At 40.6% G+C, this 20,023-nt stretch overlaps 1 protein-coding gene across 1 annotated transcript; it reads left to right on the forward strand.

The window, feature by feature from the left end:
- Positions 1-15,783: 15,783 nt before the first annotated feature.
- On the forward strand, positions 15,784-19,523 carry LOC146371364 (uncharacterized). Its single transcript, XM_084952139.1, has one exon. The coding sequence runs from the start codon at positions 16,779-16,781 to the stop codon at positions 18,651-18,653; it is 1,875 nt and encodes a 624-aa protein (XP_084808265.1). The 5' UTR covers positions 15,784-16,778; the 3' UTR covers positions 18,654-19,523.
- The last annotated feature ends 500 nt before the right edge of the window (positions 19,524-20,023 follow it).

A 20,023-nucleotide genomic window follows, 5' to 3' on the forward strand; every position in this document is an offset into this window, starting at 1 on the left:
GCTACAAACCAAACGACTTTCATCACCTGCAGCATAACCTGGGAGCACCTGTATTTATTCCTGCTGACTTTATATTTGAAATGTTTACTCCAGGATAGTAAAATACTACAGAAGTACTACGGTAATATCAAAGATTCCTCCGCTGCTACATGAAGACATCCTTTGGGAAGTTCTGCTCACCATCCTTTCTACTTAAGACCAACGTACAAGACAGTCTTAACGAGCTGCAGGCCAAAGACCAAAACAGTAACTGTGTGGTCAAAGGACAGCACTGACTCACTGAGAGGCGACTTCAACGGTACCGAATGCAACATTTTGATTGTTCCGACATAGATGAGGGTGGAAGTACACTGAATCAGCTTTTGAGGGTATCTACAGGAAGCAAGAGGAAGATTTAAAGTTTGAATTGTGAAACTTCATTAAGAGTTCTGAAACATTTGGTTACTGCACATGCTATCTGCAGTTTGAGACTGGTGATTTCACAGTAGCTGGAGTTCCTGCCTTTAAATGACAGACTAGTGACGGATCCACAACATGTTGTCTCACTTTAAACACTTCCGCCCTGGAAGAAACTACAGAGAGACACCCAGCGATGCACTCGGTTCAAGTCCTTGAAGACCCCACAGCTTCTGCTCGGCTGCTTTTCATCCATTTCCATAAAATTTGTTATGTTGTCAGAAGCTAAAATAACTGAGCGTGCACTCCTCGATTGTTGAACGGTATCGTGCGTTTTGAACACAGACGTCGGCGGATTAAACTCATTATCACTCTGTCCCAGCTGAAAGCAGGAAGTACCTCTGCTCCTCAAGGCTGTCAGCTCACCTTTCCTTTTTACACGTCATCCAAAGCTCAGCAAAGCGTTCACAGAACCACGTTTTCAAACACACACATGATGCTGACACTTTTACAGATTTGCTTCTCTGTTTTTTTGTTGCTCACTGATCACAGCTGCTTCCTCTGCGGTCCATCTATTGTACGGGTTCAGCCTTACGACTACCTCGGTGTTTACACTGACAGCAGTTTGGAGTTTTCCTCGTTATTGGGTCTGCTCTCGTGTACAGCAGAGACGACATGTTCCTACGCAGACTGCACCTGTGCCCATATAAACTGTTACTTCTGGCAGAAAATACTTTATTCCATATTTGGGAAATTCCTTAGGTAGAGAACGTGAAACCGTAATAATGAAATAAGACGTTTTTGAAAACCTAGACGTGATGACAGAATTTGAAATGGCAGCAAAGTGTAAGGAGTTACTGTGTGTGGCATGACAGACGTCCCGTATGAGTCCTTGGTGACAGAGAAGGTGGTCAGGGTTATGCCTGATGGATAACAGGTTGTTGCTCAGTCACCTCCTCTCTCCCACAGCCTCAGAAGTATCCAGCTTGCAGCCAGACACAGAGTCAGCCTTCCTGATCATAAACTCTCCAGCACTTTGGATCTCAGCTTCCTCAGGGAACAGAGCCTGCTCAACGTCCTCTGCCAAGATAGACACGCATCACACAGCCGTTCTTTTCTATCCGAAGTTGATCGCCACCACACCACCGGGTGATTTCTCCCAGACCACTCCACGACCTCATCCACCGGTCCTCTGTCCTCCTTCTGTCCACACAGACTGTAAGTCTGAGGTGAGAAGCACTGATATTTGGAAAGCAGTGACCAGCTGTTCCTGCACAGATGTTGTAATCATTTCTGTTTTCATTTGTGGACATGATGTCTCAGTGAAATTGATGGTTGCTGGTTTCCAAATGTCTTTTCCTTCCTTCCTGAACACTAACACAGACACTAACATGATGTCCTGGTACTTCCTCCTGGGACGTTAGAAACTACTTCAAAGGTGATCCCACATCCGCTGACGGAGCTCCGCTGAGATGTTCTCTTCAGCAGGTTCTGGGCCAAACCCTGCAGCGCAACAACACATCAGCTCCTAAAGCTTGAATGACATTTGGTAACTTCTCTTAAATTCTGACTGAAGCGACGACATGGCAGGATACTGCTGACTGACAAAAAATCAGCTACTAAATACATCAGAGGGTTACCCTGGTAACAGGAGCCTGGGATGTTGTAGTATAGGCCTCTGCAATATGAAGCAGGACTTTTAGCTTCTAGGTAACTTCTAGAAACCTTCAGTTTGACCCTGGGTTTATTTTATACTAATCGTATTTTTCTGTGAGCAAATATAAGCGTTTATGTTTCTATGTGATTCTTTAATATGACAAGTACACTGGAGACAGAAATTTGCACCTAGACTGAGCCTTTGTTTGAGTGCTTTGAAACATCAGCGCTGTAGCATGAATGCACAGTGAAAAACCTCCAAAAGGACCTGTGCAAGAACTGGGAGAGTGCACAACATGTTCTGGTATCAGTGGAATTACAGAAAATAGTCCCAAAAATGATCACGTCCATCCTAAATAAGCTAACAAAACCACACCAGCCATTTAGATGTTTAAAGAAAAACAAAAACCTACCATTTCCTTTTCTTTTAAATGAATATATATACTTTAATGTCTAAATGAAAATGTGTTGGTCCTTGTATATAATACAATAAGTGTTTCTTACAAATAAATACTGTTAAATGAATAAATCCTCACTATCATTTTTTTAGGAAATCACAAATGTTGATCATTGTTCTATGAATGTAAAAATGCTCATGGATATATAAATGTCTTCCAACGTCGTTTTCAACAGTTATTTCTAGTGATGTGCGGATCGATCCTGAAATATCGATTCCTCCGATACCAATCATTTATGTTCTAGAATCGATTTTCACATTAAAATATCAATATTTTAGTAATTTAGGTAAATTTGTAGTTTATCTTTAACAGGAACACAGTGGAAAGAAACTATATCATTCGGATTGTCTACATTCAAAAGAACTACTTCCTCTTCCGCCTCTTCTGTTTAATCAGTTTTCTGTTTGACGTTTATTCAGCTGTGTGAAAACCCCGGAGGAACCATCCCGAGGGATTAATAAAGTTTTATTTAATCTAATCTAATCTAATAACTTTAATCTCAGCCAAACCGATTTACTCACGAACAAATAAAACACTGAAAAAGCCGAACAATAACATTTTTAAGTTATCAAAGTGACTTATACAGGTCCTTCTCAAAAAATGAGCATATTGTGATGAAGTTAATTATTTTCTGTAATGTACTGATAAACATTAGACTTTCATATATTTTAGATTCATTACACACAACTGAAGTAGTTCAAGCCTTTCATTGTTTTAATATTGATGATTTTGGCATACAGCTCATGAAAACCCAAAATTCCTATCTCAAAAAATTAGCATATTTCATCCGACCAATAAAAGAAAAGTGTTTTTAATACAAAAAAATTCAACCTTCAAATAATTATGTTCAGTTATGCACTCAATACTTGGTCGGGAACCCTTTTGCAGAGATGACTGCTTCAATGCGGCGTGGCATGGAGGCAATCAGCCTGTGGACTGCTGAGGTGTTATGGAGGCCCAGGATTCTTCGATAGCGGCCTTAAGCTCATCCAGAGTGTTGGGTCTTGCGTCTCTCAACTTTCTCTTCACAATATCCCACAGATTCTCTATGGGGTTCAGGTCAGGAGAGTTGGCAGGCCAATTGAGCACAGTAATACCATGGTCAGTAAACCATTTACCAGAGGTTTTGGCACTGTGAGCAGGTGCCAGGTCGTGCTGAAAAATGAAATCTTCATCTCCATAAAGCTTTTCAGCAGATGGAAGCATGAAGTGCTCCAAAATCTCCTGATAGCTGCATTGACCCCGCGCTTGATAACACACAGTGGACCAACACCAGCAGCTGACATGGCACCCAGACCATCACTGACTGTGGGTACTTGACACTGGACTTCAGGCATTTTGACATTTCCCTCGCCCCAGTCTTCCTCCAGACTCTGGCACCTTGATTTCCGAATGACATGCAAAAGTTGCTTTCATCCAAAAAAAGTACTTTGGACCACTGAGCAACAGTCCAGTGCTGCTTCTCTGTACCCAGGTCAGGCGCTTCTGCCGCTGTTTCTGGTTCAAAAGTGGCTTGACCTGGGGAATGCGGCACCTGTAGCCCATTTCCTGCACACGCCTGTACACGGTGGCTCTGGATGTTTCTACTCCAGACTCAGTCCACTGCTTCCGCAGGTCCCCCAAGGTCTGGAATCGGTCCTTCTCCACAATCTTCCTCAGGGTCCGGTCACCTCTTCTCATTGTGCAGCGTTTTCTGCCACACTTTTTCCTTCCCACAGACGTCCCACTGAGGTGCCTTGATACAGCACTCTGTGAACAGCCTATTCGTTCAGAAATTTCTTTCTGTGTCTTACCCTCTTGCTTGAGGGTGTCAATGATGGCTTTCTGGACAGCAGTCAGGTCGGCAGTCTTACCCATGATTGCGGTTTTGAGTAATAAACCAGGCTGGGGTTTTTTAAAAGCCTCAGGAATCTTTTGCAGGTGTTTAGAGTTAATTCGTTGATTCAGATGATTAGGTTAATAGCTCGTTTAGAGAACCTTTTCATGATATGCTAATTTTTTGAGATAGGAATTTTGGGTTTTCATGAGCTGTATGCCAAAATCATCAATATTAAAACAATGAAAGGCTTGAACTACTTCAGTTGTGTGTAATGAATCTAAAATATATGAAAGTCTAATGTTTGTCAGTACATTACAGAAAATAATTAACTTTATCACAATATGCTCATTTTTTGAGAAGGACCTGTATATCATGTTTAACCCGAGTAGTGAAAGACCGCGGGGGGTTGAAAACGATGTGTCGGTCGGCTCAGATATTTGAAGTTTACACAGCTACATTCTCACCTGAAAATATGTTAAACGTTTTTTTGCGACCCAGAAAGAGAAATAAGAGTAATATTAAAACTAAGTAGCTGCCGTCATTGTTGGAAACTGGAATTGGCTGGGCCGCGCTATGAATTCTGCGATGTGGTTTTTCAATTTTGTTGTCCGGGTGGAAAATCGGGAGAAATTCGGGAGAATGGTGGCTCCGGGAGATTTTCGGGAGGGGCACTGAAATTTGGGATTCTCCTGGAAAAATCGGGAAGGTTGGCATGTATGGTTGTGGCAACATCATTAACCTTGTCAAACACCTCAGAGTAAATCGTATCACAGAATATGACGAGCTTATGTTGAGGCGAACTGAAGAAGAGGACAGGGACAGGTGCTGCTAGGGCGAGACAGACGTCTCTCATGGAGTCCTTTAGTGCTGCAGGCAGGCAAGGTGTTCAAATAGCCACAACTTCAGGTTTTTTTTATTTCTATATGATGAACTCTGCATTATTAAGTGATAAGAACAAGTAATCTGATGTCCTGTAATCATTATGACGCTATAATTTGAGATACAATAAATAAAATGTTTTTGTACAAAGTATCGGTATCGGATCAGTATCGTCGATACCACCCTGAATATTACTTGGTATCGGATCGGAAAGGAAATCAGTGGTATCGCACATCACTAGTTATTTCTGATTGTTAGCCCCCCCATTAAAAACATCCCAGAAACGCCCCTGGGCAGAGCTCAGTGGCAGCCTGAATTGTGGGATATATGGGAAGCGTGCACCGGACCGCTTGATATTTGGGAAAATGCGTACTTCAAGCGTGCAGACCCTGAATTGGGACACAGCCACAGTTACTAACGCCGTTAAAATGAGTTTTTCCGCAGCAACAGACCCTGTGCACGAGAAAATGCTAACTTCCTGGTTTGAGACCGGATGTGGGGTTGAACATTTCCGGTAGCTTTACTTTGCGGTCAATCACTACTGCGAAGATATCCTCCAAAATCATGTCCAAAACTTGAAAACGGAAAGATGGCGTTAAGTTACAAAGAGAAGAAGGTGGGAACACTCACCACTGCTGTGTCATAAAAAATCTAATGATCAATTTTAATGTTTAAAGAGTTTAGATCGATCAGCTGTTTACATCACTCAACACAAGCAGAACTGCATCACTGCAGCAGAAGACACATCGTCCACATTCAGAAGCACATCTCTGTATAGTGACAGATATTATGATTTAAACAGGCAAATCTTCAGCATTCAAACTACAGGTGAACAATAGTCAAACCAGATGCTTCCCCGTTATGTCGAGATCAGCTAGTCAAGTACACACCTACACAGCATGTTAACAAACCGTGAAAAAAGCCACACAAAAAATGAATGATTGCTGGTAACGGTTTCTATACATTAGTATTTACGAAGGGTATGTTGTGACTTACCTTCAAAATTACAGCGGTCCCTCGCTATAACGCGGTTCACCTTTCACCTCGCTGTTTCGCAGATTTTTAGTGCAAGTTTGCATGCTTTTTTTTACGTCACATTGTGTCCTGCGTCCTGATCGCTGCAGACGATCTCCTCCGTGACGTCTCTCCTGTGCAGTACAGAATCGCTGCATCGATCGTTAGCATTGTGACTCTGAAGTGCAGTGTTGTATGTCCACGATGTCCACGAAACGTTTTGCACCGTCAAAAAATAAAATTGGCTACTTGATTTCACCTATCGCTGGTTATTTTTAGAACAACACCCGCGATAAACGAGGGACAGCTGTTTACAGATACTGAGAAATATAACATTTGAATCCCTTTTCTCTTTTGCTCTGAGGCGGGGTAATATCGACAAGTCGATGAACATCATTTACAGATATATTGGGTAAATGCCCAAGACATCTATAGAAATGTAAATCGCTGCTTGATTCATTCATTTGCTTAACTTGTTTTGGACCGTAAACAGGGCGCGAATAGGACACCGGAAACAAAGGTCCCCACAGGAGTTTCCGCACCGGAAGTAGCATATGCTAACGTGCACATAGTCTATTGGCTGGCTGCTCTCACCTGTTAACGCGCCACAGGTAAAGTTTCATTCAGCATCTGAAGTTAAAAACTCTCAAATAATCCAGCGGCTTTTCTGTCGCGTGGAACTTTTATCGCGACGTCAACAACAACTCTCGGCCGGAGGGTACATAGTAACGGTTGCTAAGCAGTCGCTAGGGGCGGGGACGATGGAACAGTCGTTTCCTGTGACGTAACCGGCTTGCCGTTGAACCTTTGAACTTCTGTTTGACGTCATCAGCCAAAAAACCTATAAATAGGAGCAGGAACCGTCTCTGAAACAGCAAACTTGGAACTTGCATTTTACACGCTTTCAACGTGGAAGGTCCATTTCAGACGCGATCAACTCTAAACCTAACAGATAGTCATTTAACCCATTCTAACACACAAGTATTAGAAATGGAAAACCTAAAAACAGCGAACATTAAGGAACTGACAGTAGCACGTCTTCTTCCTGTCATCAAAACGTTTTTTGAAAATATGACAGCTGAGCAGTGGCGTTCCATGAAATCAGGAGAGCCTGACATAGCCACTAAGACTCTTCTGGCAGAGGCCATTATAGAGATCATTGAAATTGCTTCAAAGCACTTTCTAATGATGGCTCAGAATGCCAACGTTGAAGTATCAGAGGAGGCTTTTTTGGACAACATAGGTACGATACTTCCAGAGCCTTTGGCAGAAGCTTTGACAATGGATGGTCAGGGCCACAAGGTTAGCATCAAAGAGCAGCTGTTCGCTAAAGAGGTTGTGCGCAGTGTTCAATCTGCTCAGTCTGCTGACACAAAAACAAATTTATCTTCGGAGAGTGACCGCATTGTTCCACCAAAACGCCTGAACAACATGATCAGCCGTTTTGGTGAGAGAATGATGAAAGCTTTCTTTTTAATGTGGCAGCATCTCGGCATGAGCATTGACACCATTAGCGACACTGAGTCAGAGGCGGAGACTGAAAGTTTAGATAGCCAAGATGTCCCAAAGGAACAACTAGATAGAGAACATGAAAAACTCACGGTGGGCTCCCAGGACAGCTTCAATACTTCAGCTCTGAAAACTGCCATCGAAAAGGCTGTTGCTCAGTTTTCCCCAGTTGTGGATCAAACTGAAGATCCTGAGTATAACAGGCCGCAATCAGTAATAAGTGAAGAGAGTCAGCTATTTGCAAAAGAGCTGACTGGTTCTCTTCAGGCAGAGATTGAAGATTCCCCAGAGAGTGATGAAGTTATCACTCCCACAACATTTAAAGAGAAATTGAAGCAGTCGCTAAAAAACCATTCACATAATATCAAATCGTTCCTTGCGACGCAATTTGCAAAAGCAGCAATTCTTCGCGCGGCCAAAAACGTCAGGGCAGCATTTCAGAGAACAGGGAAAGACGAAAGCAGTGAATCGGTGGAGCAGCTTGTTCGTGATGTTGATTTTCTGCTTCAGACCGTAAAAGATCTGAGCGAAAATGAAACCTGTGAGCTTGAACTATTTAAAAACATTTCTATTTATAAACGTATATGGTTCACCAAGCAGCTCACGGACATGCTCGACCACCATGCTTCACAGGGCGTGGCACCTGAAATTCTACCTGATCGTTTCAGGAGAGCGTACGTCAACAGAAAGGTCCGCGTTTTCTTAGCACTCATGAGATGGTGGTTTTTCACCCAGGCTGAGAGCCAGAGTCAGAGCGTAATGCTCGCAATACTTGGCGCAGAGTCAGTGACAGAACCACACTCAGTGACAGAACCACAGTCAGTGACAGAACTGGAGTCAGTGACAGAACCGCAGTCAGTGACAAAACCACAGTCAAGCGTCCCAACGTCCCATCCAAAACCTGACTATATTGTACCAGATGCTTCTGCACGTAAAGCTTACATTAAAATAATTCTTCACAAATTATTTAGCCGTATAGCTAAAAAATTAAACATCATGTGCACCTGTGGCTGCTCAGAGAACATCCACAGTTGGCTTCTGGAAGAAGTATGGGACCAGCTGCAGGATAAAGAACTTATTATAACTCCCCAAAACCTTAAAAATCTTGAAAAGCGCATTCTTAAAGACCTGCGCGATGTCTTTGGGAGTGTAGAAGATGTTCAAGTAGCTCTGGAGTTACAGAAATCCATAGCTGTAAGACTCATTGCAACTAGCTTGACTGAACATCTGTCACAACCAAAGAAGACGCCGTCTGCCATTGTCAGGTTTTTCACTGCACTGGCCAAAGCCATCACCAAGCCGTTTAAACGCACAACTTAAAATGGTGGCTTTGAACACCAACTCAGTATTGGTCTTTTTTCTTTCAGACCAATACCTAAATACATAACATCAAAAATGTCGTAGCAAGAGAGAAATTTGATAAGAAGTGGATTCAAGTCCCCCAACCGGTCTCGGCAGATGGCCGCCCCTCCCTGAGCCTGGTTCTGCCGCAGGTTTCCTCCCGTTGAAAGGGGGTTTTTCCTGCCCACTGTCGCCAAGTGCTTGCTCATAGGGGATCATCAGATTGTTGGGGTTTTCTCTCTTGCATTGTAGGGTCTTTATAATATAAAGCACTTTCAATCAGCTTTTGTTATTGGGCCCTATTTAAAAACAGTTAATTAGCAATTTGTTAAAAAATATCCAGATCAATAAAACAAATTCAAAATTTTAACTTGTATTTCTGTCTCTTTTTATTTTCTGTCTTTTTATTTCGCAGGCTAAATAATGCAATTCACTGAACTTCATCTTCTGTTTTCTTTTGAGATGCATTAAAAAGTCAAGTTAGACGAGCAATCTTATAAATATGAGGCTGTACTCAAGCTCTCAAGGTTACTTTGTGTATCAGCTGTTGATCAAGTCATTTCTTTGTGTGTGACAGAACAAATGTACTTTTAAATAACTCATGACCGAAACTAGGAACGTTTGGCATACACCATGAATTCATTTACTAGACGATGTAACTGATGGAAAAACTGTGACTATGTGAGGGAGGGAAGATCGATTAGCCAGGAGTAGCCTCAGTGTAGCTGTCTGTAAGTACACTGAAATGTCATTAAAGAAGCACATAGAAATACTAATGTTTCTATACGTGTGTAAATAAATTACAGTGATTGTAAAATAAAACGCAGGGTCGACCCCTTAAAATTTGAAGTTAAGTCAAGAAATAGTGTTTGTTCTTGTAACACAACCAAATGTTATGTTGATGAAAAATCACATGTTGTCTAAACTTTCGTCCTAGTTTAGTTGACTGAGATTTGTTAGTCAGTTCAACTCCTTTAATTGTCATTTTTACTTGGGAAAACCCTTTCAGCTAAATTCAAATAATCTATTGTTTAAACTCTTGTCCTAGTTCAGTTGACTTGGGTTTTTTAGTTAATTCAAATACTTTAGTAGTTCTTTTAACTTAGGAATCTATTTTAGCTTAACTAACATAATCTGCTAGCTAAGTTGATTTAAGTTTATTAATTAACTGAGCTCCTTAAGGTAGCTGAGTGAACTCGTGAATCAGTTTCATTTTAATTATCAGAGTTGATTGACTGGATGTAAAGAAAAATGTGTATTGAACATCTTAAGTATTTTTTTTTAGCTTTCCAACATCCATTTCAGCAAAACTACCTGTTAGGTTTATCTTAGATCTCAGGTTTAAATATCTACATTCCTTTAAATTAATTTTCTGTTGTTTACAGAGAAAAAACAAACCACAGATTCCATTAAAGTGTATCTGATCAATTCAGGCAGAAAGTTTGTTTTAAGAACATGACAAGACAATTACTCATGAGCACGCAACATTCACCATTTATTGTGCCATCTTACTCATCTGAGAAACAGAGAAATCAGTGACGTAGCTCATCAGGCTCACAATCCATCAAAACTCAAAGGTTGCTCCCTGTGAAACAATAAATCTGAACTTGGTCTTGAGCCCAGTTTGGGTGAAGATTAAATTCTGACCAATACTCTAGGAGCAGTAGTGATTCTTGTGAAGCAACAACATAAAGTCTGCATTAGGGATGCAACGATACCAATTTTTTCAAACCGATACGATACCGATACTTGGATCTGAGTACTTGCCGATACAGAGTACAAAAACCGATACTTCTACCACACACACACACACACAAATACAATTAATTGGAAGACAGGTTTTATTATATTCCCTGCCGATAAAAAATAAAATCTTAATAAAGATGACCACAAAAAAAATTTCAAGTGAAAAATAAGCACTTCTGTTAAATTATTGCAGAGTCTCCACATTGTAATTTTACAAAATATCACTGAACTATTGGCACTGTCTCGAGCTTTCAGAATAATAAATAAACACTTCTGTTTGGAATAAAACAAATACAAATTGGGTTTGCGAATAAAATAAACTTTTAAATTATTGCAGAGTGTTCATATTGTAAACAAACAAACAAAATAACTAAAGTATTTGGCATTGACGAACGAACTCCTCATCAGTCCACTGTGCCGTTAAACCAAGGACTGACATCGCGCACACACTGCTTGTCTTTACCTCTTCAGAAAGTTTTGGCACCATTATCTCCCTGATGTATGGGCAGTTGGGAATTTCATATCGCAGCTCGAGTATGCTGAGAAGACGGTGCAATCCTATGTTTTCCACGACCGGCATTGGCTGGTCATCCAGAGCGATAAAATGAGTCAGAGCCTCTGTTATTTAAACTGTCCGTGGATTTTCTCTTGACATTTTTCATCGCTTTTCCAAAACCTGAGTTAAATTTGGCTGTTCCGGTCCACACTGCTGACATTTTGTTTAGCCTAGCTACAGCAGCCTCCAGTTTCTCTTTTTTATCTGGAGTCGCCAGTCTCACTCGCCTAACCCTGTGCCTGTTTAGCGCGGGATGTCCCCCTAGTGGCCAATCTAAAAAACTACAACAGAAATGGCAAGCCACCCTCTGATTAATGAACTAAGTTGGTATCGGTTCATGGTATCGGTTAACTTTTACGAGTATGAGTACACACACATTTTACAGTATCGGTATCGGTGCATCCCTAGTCTGCATTAATGTAATGTATCAACGGGACACTTGCTATTTTAGAAAAGTTATTCTTTACATTTGCAACATTTTTAAACTTTATTGTGCTCAGTCACACCTGTTAGCACAAAACTTGAAATATTAAAATAGTACAAAACCTTTGATAAGTGACAGTAAAGATCAGTTTATAACAACTAAGACATCAAACTCTTCTATTTGTCTTCGTTTACAATTGCAACAAATTCCACAGAACCAATATCTCTGAAAATGAGTGCATGCTTCTGAAACATTTGATAATATGAATATTTCAGAAACATTAGTTTGAGTCGGCTCAATTGCAAAACAAAGGAAAAACTACTGAGTTGCATGAGATAAGCATCTGCAGAGTCCACCATTATATTGTTGTTCACATAAGTTTCTTAAACCATGAACAAATGAGCAATTGTCTAATCTGGAATGTAAAGTGTAGTCATTTAGTGACATACAAAAGTGAGAATGAGAACTTGCAAGAATAAAAAAACAAACAGTAAAATAAAAACTGTCCTTAACGCTAAGGCAATTGTACGCTGTGAGCATACAATTACAGTTCTGCATGGCGTTCTGCAAGAGTCTGTTTCTTAGACCATGCACTAGTGAGACACACTGCCTTCCACCAATGTTCATTAGGACGTTCTGAATGACTTCAAAGATGCCCTTAAGTTCCTTTGGATAGTCTATGTTGAGGGCAAAAAGAAGACCCATCAGCATGGAAATGGCACTTGAGACATCCCTCAGATTAGACAGGATTACTGCCGCCTCAAGGACAACCAACACATCGATGATGCCTTCTTCTTTCACCATCACAATGCCAACTTTCATCCTCTTAGAAAACGTGTCTTCAATACCTGTCGGCTATAAAAGGGTTCAAAGACAAAAAATAAATAAAATTACACAACATCCCTCGTGCTTAAGAATTCATGTCTTTCCAAAGAAGAGCCACACTGATGCCTTGGATGATGCTGATTGGCTTTGGGTAACACTTATTAGTTGTTAAAGATTTTTCAGAATGAGATATGCACCCCCATGTTACAAATCCATTTCTTGCTTTAAACAAAGACCATGTTCATAAATAACTGAGCATGTCTTCAATTGCAGAATTCAAACTAAATTTTCAATTTAAATGGTAAATGGCCTGTATTTGTATAGCGCTTTATTAGTACCTTAAGGGCTCCAAAGCGCTTTACACATTCAGTCATTCACACACATGGGTGGATGACTGAATCGTGGCTCAAGAGTTGACAGTTCGTCTTATAATCGGAAGGTTGCCGGTTCGAGCCCCGGCTCCGACAGTTTCAGTCGTTGTGTCCTTGGGAGAGACACTTCACCCGTTGCCTACCGGTGGTGGTCAGAGGGCCCGGTGGCGCCAGTGTCCGGCAGCCTCGCCTCTGTCAGTGCGCCCCAGGGTGGCTGTGGCTACAATGTAGCTGCCATCATCAGTGTGTGTAAATTTAAATCTACTTATGCTAAATATTGGCTGTGCTCTAAACCAAATCTGGCTGAGAATACATGAAATGTGTAAACTGCAGCCACACTACAGGATCAGATTGTGGCTCCATAGACAATGCTTCTTTGATCAGTTTATTGATTAAAGTTTATTTTTCCCCCTATAGTAACAGCATAAAAAAGAGCATATAGACATGGCTGAACAGGTTGCATAATTGGCACTGAATATCAACATCCACCTTTACCCAGCTGCCCAATGACTCTGGGCCAGTAACCTTTAATTGCTTACCCAGTCTACACAGTCTCTTTTCCAGGGTCCAGGACATTTCACCAAAGTATTGCCCCCCACAGCTGTAGCAGCCACTGCAGCCCCTTAAATATCCTAATATCTCTGCCATTACAAAATACAATGTGAGAAATCAAACGTAAAGCTGAAGTGAACAGTACAGCAGCGAAATGTCAAAGACCCTGGTGAAGACACGAATAAACACAAGACACTAATAATATCAATGCTAGCTTGCCAGTTAGTTTCTCTGAAACCCAGACCATCTCCAGTGTCAAAGATCTTGTAATAATACATTTGGTGAGGAAAAAGTACATGTTTTCATGTGGCATCTATTGTTTCATAGATGCCACATGTTTCATTTAAAATCCACTGTGGTGCTGTCATTATTAATTTACTGAAAGAAACAATGCTAACCTTCACAGTCTTGAGAGTGTGTGAGGGATCTTTCTTTAGAAGATGAGGTCCTCTGTCCTCTTCCTTTGTGTAGGGCTCTGGTCAAAGAAGTCAAAAAGAAAACAACACTTTTTAAACAGTGTTTATGAAGCATGTAGACAGCTCCAAACTCACAGCTTTTTGATACATAATTCCATCAATATATGATTATCATTGGAGATTTTGAATCAGGCTTATCAGGACATTCAAGTAGAATATGATATCCAACCTACCACCAATATACACAGTAAAAGTTACCACACTAAATGTCCAGTTGTGAAATATGATGACAGACTTTACTTATCAGCTTTCTTTCAATGAGTTCATCAGTTGAACTGGAAAAGGATTAGATTTCGCAGTTGAACACTTACATCATCACCGAAGCATTTTATGAGCCTAGTCAGCCCTCCTATGCCGCTCTTGATTTTGTACAGCTCCACGAACCTCTCCATAATGGTCAAGCACAGCAAAAAGGAACCTTTCAGGTCAACAGATGTAAGACGGGCAAATTCTGCTTCAACCTGAGCAACAGAAGAAGAGGGGTGGGGAGTACAGGCAGAATAAAAAAAATATTCTTTGAGACCCAAATTTAAGCAAACCGTCATCTGAGGCCCATTAGAGAAAACACAAACACACAAAAGCAAACAAACAAAAAGATGCACTTTACCTGCCGTTCAGCGAACAAGGAAGTTCAGAGAACAATAAGCTCTGTCTTGAAATCTTTTAAAGTAGAATGATTGTGAAAATGACTTATGTGATGTAAAACTTTAGTAAACGTGCGATTAAAAGAACACCGAGTAAAAGGACAAGTAACAATTTCCTTATTCCTCAGATGTTTACCTTGATGAGCAATATACTGCTTTAGTCCAACTGCCTCATTACAGTTACACAACAGGCTTTTTACATTAAAGCCAGCAAGTCCATTACATACTCCCTTTTTATATCTGAAATACTGTGCACATTCTGTGTATATGTAGTGGACAGCAATTTACCCAAAAGAGCGCAAAGTTTGCAAGTCCACCTCATTTAAATGACAAAGTCAGATGTGATCATCTAGACCTGTGAAAACAAATTAATGACAAACCTGCAGTTATGGATGTTATTACAACCACAAGAACCTAAACAGTCTGCTCCATTGCTTTTGTTAATGAATCATTTGTTGGTAGCACGTCTGAATATTTAGTTTATGCCACCTGCATGCGATCATCAATATTACTTCTTAAGAAGTACCCTGACACTACAATCTTTATATCATTTGTTCTACAGAGCTATTAAGTTACAATGTAATTTGTGGTGTTTCCAATATGACAAAATGCACAAATTGTAACTTACCATTTGACTCCACTGACAAAAATAAATCCCCAGCATCAAGTTTGGCTTCACAGACCTAAAATAAGTAAAATAAAAATATATGTTATAATTATATTGTTTTCGCCATTTATTCATGTTTGCTAATTTTCTGACATATAAACAATGTTAGTTTTGTTACAATACAGGGAATGCAGCTTAATTCAAAGGTAAATTATGCAAAAAAAAACCCCCAAAAAACCCTTCTGCAGTATATCATGCCAAAAATCAGTGTCTCTTATGCCAATTATTTTATCACTACAGGTCTTTTAGTATGGAAACTCACACAATCTGGTCATACTGATCACAAGAGTCCAAAAATAAGTTAAAATAGTGAGCTGTTGTTAAGCATAAAGCATTTCAGGGTAACAAATAACTGCACAATATAATTAAAGCAAAAAATAAAGACACTGGAGGACTATCTGATAAAAACTAATATAATGCTGGTTTGTAGACCATATTTTGTCTCAATCCTCAGTGCACTCTTGCAGCTTAGCATGCAGCAGTTAATAACAACTTAAGTGATTACATAGGGGTAAACAGATGACAACAAGCATAGCAGTCCTGCCAGAAAGTTCTTTTTGAACCCAGTCAGTTATTGGAAATATTGCCAAAATGAACTTCCACCAAAATACAACAGCCTGTGAACTTGGAAGAAATTTACAAGTACAGAGACAATATGAAATAAGCTTTATTAACTAGCTGACTTATTAAACATTCGCACATAAATAAGTGACATCATATTCAGTACTTACTTTTGACAGTTCACTCTTCGGCCGCTCCCTTCTGCCGTATTTTGCGGCAAAATTATCCACACCCACCGCCGCGCTATGAGTTGTGGGATATATGGGACCACGCTTGATATTTGGGGAAATCGACGGCGCATTTGGAGTACGCATTTGAAGTACACTTCGAATTGGGACAGCCGTCGTCGCGTGGCGGTGACGTAATCGCACTTAAAATGCGTACTTCAAGCGTGCAGACCCTGAATTGGGACACAGCCACAGTTACTAACGCCGTTAAAATGAGTTTTTCCGCAGCAAACTGAAGGCTGATTGGCTGGCTGCTCTCACCTGTTAACGCGCCACAGGTAAAGTTTCATTCAGCATCTGAAGTGAAAAACTCTCAAATAATCCAGCGGCTTTTCTGTCGCGTGGAACTTTTATCGCGACGTCAACAACAACTCTCGGCCGGAGGGCACATAGTAACGGTTGCTAAGCAGTCGCTAGGGGCGGGGACGATGGAACAGCCGTTTCCTGTGACGTAACCGGCTTGCCTTTGAACCTTTGAACTTCTGTTTGACGTCATCAGCCAAAAAACCTATAAATAGGAGCAGGAACCGTCTCTGAAACAGCAAACTTGGAACTTGCATTTTACACGCTTTCAACGTGGAAGGTCCATTTCAGACGCGATCAACTCTAAACCTAACAGATAGTCATTTAACCCATTCTAACATACAAGTATTAGAAATGGAAAACCTAAAAACAGCGAACATTAAGGAACTGACAGTAGCACGTCTTCTTCCTGTCATCAAATCGTTTTATGAAAATATGACAGCTGAGCAGTGGCGTTCCATGAAATCAGGAGAGCCTGACATAGCCACTAAGACTCTTCTGGCAGAGGCCATTATAGAGATCATTGAAATTGCTTCAAAGCACTTTCTAATGATGGCTCAGAATGCCAACATTGAAGTATCAGAGGAGGCTTTTTTGGACAACATAGGTACGATACTTCCAGAGCCTTTGGCAGAAGCTTTGACAGTGGGTGGTCAGGGCCACAAGGTTAGCATCAAAGAGCAGCTGTTCGCTAAAGAGGTTGTGCGCAGTGTTCAATCTGCTCAGTCTGCTGACACAAAAACAAATTTATCTTCGGAGAGTGACCGCATTGTTCCACCAAAACGCCTGAACAACATGATCAGCCGTTTTGGTGAGAGAATGATGAAAGCTTTCTTTTTAATGTGGCAGCATCTCGGCATGAGCATTGACACTATTAGCGACACTGAGTCAGAGGCGGAGACTGAAAGTTTAGATAGCCAAGATGTCCCACAGGAACAACTAGATAGAGAACATGAAAAACTCACGGTGGGCTCCCAGGACAGCTTCAATACTTCAGCTCTGAAAACTGCCATCGAAAAGGCTGTTGCTCAGTTTTCCCCAGTTGTGGATCAAACTGAAGATCCTGAGTATAACAGGCCGCAATCAGTAATAAGTGAAGAGAGTCAGCTATTTGCAAAAGAGCTGACTGGTTCTCTTCAGGCAGAGATTGAAGATTCCCCAGAGAGTGATGAAGTTATCACTCCCACAACATTTAAAGAGAAATTGAAGCAGTCGCTAAAAAACCATTCACATAATATCAAATCGTTCCTTGCGACGCAATTTGCAAAAGCAGCAATTCTTCGCGCGGCCAAAAACGTCAGGGCAGCATTTCAGAGAACAGGGAAAGACGAAAGCAGTGAATCGGTGGAGCAGCTTGTTCGTGATGTTGATTTTCTGCTTCAGACCGTAAAAGATCTGAGCGAAAATGAAACCTGTGAGCTTGAACTATTTAAAAACATTTCTATTTATAAACGTATATGGTTCACCAAGCAGCTCACGGACATGCTCGACCACCATGCTTCACAGGGCGTGGCACCTGAAATTCTACCTGATCGTTTCAGGAGAGCGTACATCAACAGAAAGGTCCGCGTTTTCTTAGCACTCATGAGATGGTGGTTTTTCACCCAGGCTGAGAGCCAGAGTCAGAGCGTAATGCTCGCAATACTTGGCGCAGAGTCAGTGACAGAACCGGAGTCAGTGACAGAACTGGAGTCAGTGACAGAACCGGAGTCAGTGACAGAACCACAGTCAGTGACAGAACCGGAGTCAGTGGCAGAACCGGAGTCAGTGACAGAACCGCAGTCAAGCGTCCCAACGTCCCATCCAAAACCTGACTATATTGTACCAGATGCTTCTGCACGTAAAGCTTACATTAAAATAATTCTTCACAAATTATTTAGCCGTATAGCTAAAAAATTAAAGATCATGTGCACCTGTGGCTGCTCAGAGAACATCCACAGTTGGCTTCTGGAAGAAGTATGGGACCAGCTGCAGGATAAAGAACTTATTATAACTCCCCAAAACCTTAAAAATCTTGAAAAGCGCATTCTTAAAGACCTGCGCGATGTCTTTGGGAGTGTAGAAGATGTTCAAGTAGCTCTGGAGTTACAGAAATCCATAGCTGTAAGACTCATTGCAACTAGCTTGACTGAACATCTGTCACAACCAAAGAAGACGCCGTCTGCTATTGTCAGGTTTTTCACTGCACTGGCCAAAGCCATCACCAAGCCGTTTAAACGCACAACTTAAAATGGTGGCTTTGAACACCAACTCAGTATTGGTCTTTTTTCTTTCAGACCAATACCTAAATACATAACATCAAAAATGTCGTAGCAAGAGAGAAATTTGATAAGAAGTGGATTCAAGTCCCCCAACCGGTCTCGGCAGATGGCCGCCCCTCCCTGAGCCTGGTTCTGCCGCAGGTTTCCTCCCGTTGAAAGGGGGTTTTTCCTGCCCACTGTCGCCAAGTGCTTGCTCATAGGGGATCATCAGATTGTTGGGGTTTTCTCTCTTGCATTGTAGGGTCTTTATAATATAAAGCACTTTCAATCAGCTTTTGTTATTGGGCCCTATTTAAAAACAGTTAATTAGCAATTTGTTAAAAAATATCCAGATCAATAAAACAAATTCAAAATTTTAACTTGTATTTCTGTCTCTTTTTATTTTCTGTCTTTTTATTTCGCAGGCTAAATAATGCAATTCACTGAACTTCATCTTCTGTTTTCTTTTGAGATGCATAAAAAAGTCAAGTTAGACGAGCAATCTTATAAATATGAGGCTGTACTCAAGCTCTCAAGGTTACTTTGTGTATCAGCTGTTGATCAAGTCATTTCTTTGTGTGTGACAGAACAAATGTACTTTTAAATAACTCATGACCGAAACTAGGAACGTTTGGCATACACCATGAATTCATTTACTAGACGATGTAACTGATGGAAAAACTGTGACTATGTGAGGGAGGGAAGATCGATTAGCCAGGAGTAGCCTCAGTGTAGCTGTCTGTAAGTACACTGAAATGTCATTAAAGAAGCACATAGAAATACTAATGTTTCTATACGTGTGTAAATAAATTACAGTGATTGTAAAATAAAACGCAGGGTCGACCCCTTAAAATTTGAAGTTAAGTCAAGAAATAGTGTTTGTTCTTGTAACACAACCAAATGTTATGTTGATGAAAAATCACATGTTGTCTAAACTTTCGTCTTAGTTTAGTTGACTGAGATTTGTTAGTCAGTTCAACTCCTTTAAGTGTCATTTTTACTTGGGAAAACCCTTTCAGCTAAATTCAAATAATCTATTGTTTAAACTCTTGTCCTAGTTCAGTTGACTTGGGTTTTTTAGTTAATTCAAATACTTTAGTAGTTCTTTTAACTTAGGAATCTATTTTAGCTTAACTAACATAATCTGCTAGCTAAGTTGATTTAAGTTTATTAATTAACTGAGCTCCTTAAGGTAGCTGAGTGAACTCGTGAATCAGTTTCATTTTAATTATCAGAGTTGATTGACTGGATGTAAAGAAAAATGTGTATTGAACATCTTAAGTATTTTTTTTTAGCTTTCCAACATCCATTTCAGCAAAACTACCTGTTAGGTTTATCTTAGATCTCAGGTTTAAATAT

This window comes from Perissodus microlepis, chromosome 15, assembly GCF_051167445.1.
Source record: "Perissodus microlepis isolate ML-2025 ecotype Zambia chromosome 15, ASM5116744v1, whole genome shotgun sequence".
Classification (NCBI taxonomy): Eukaryota; Metazoa; Chordata; class Actinopteri; order Cichliformes; family Cichlidae; genus Perissodus; species Perissodus microlepis.

Bases quoted from the DNA above. Each gene is read 5' to 3' on its own strand.
- LOC146371364 (XM_084952139.1), top strand. From the start codon at position 16,779: ATGGAAAACCTAAAAACAGCGAACATTAAGGAACTGACAGTAGCACGT.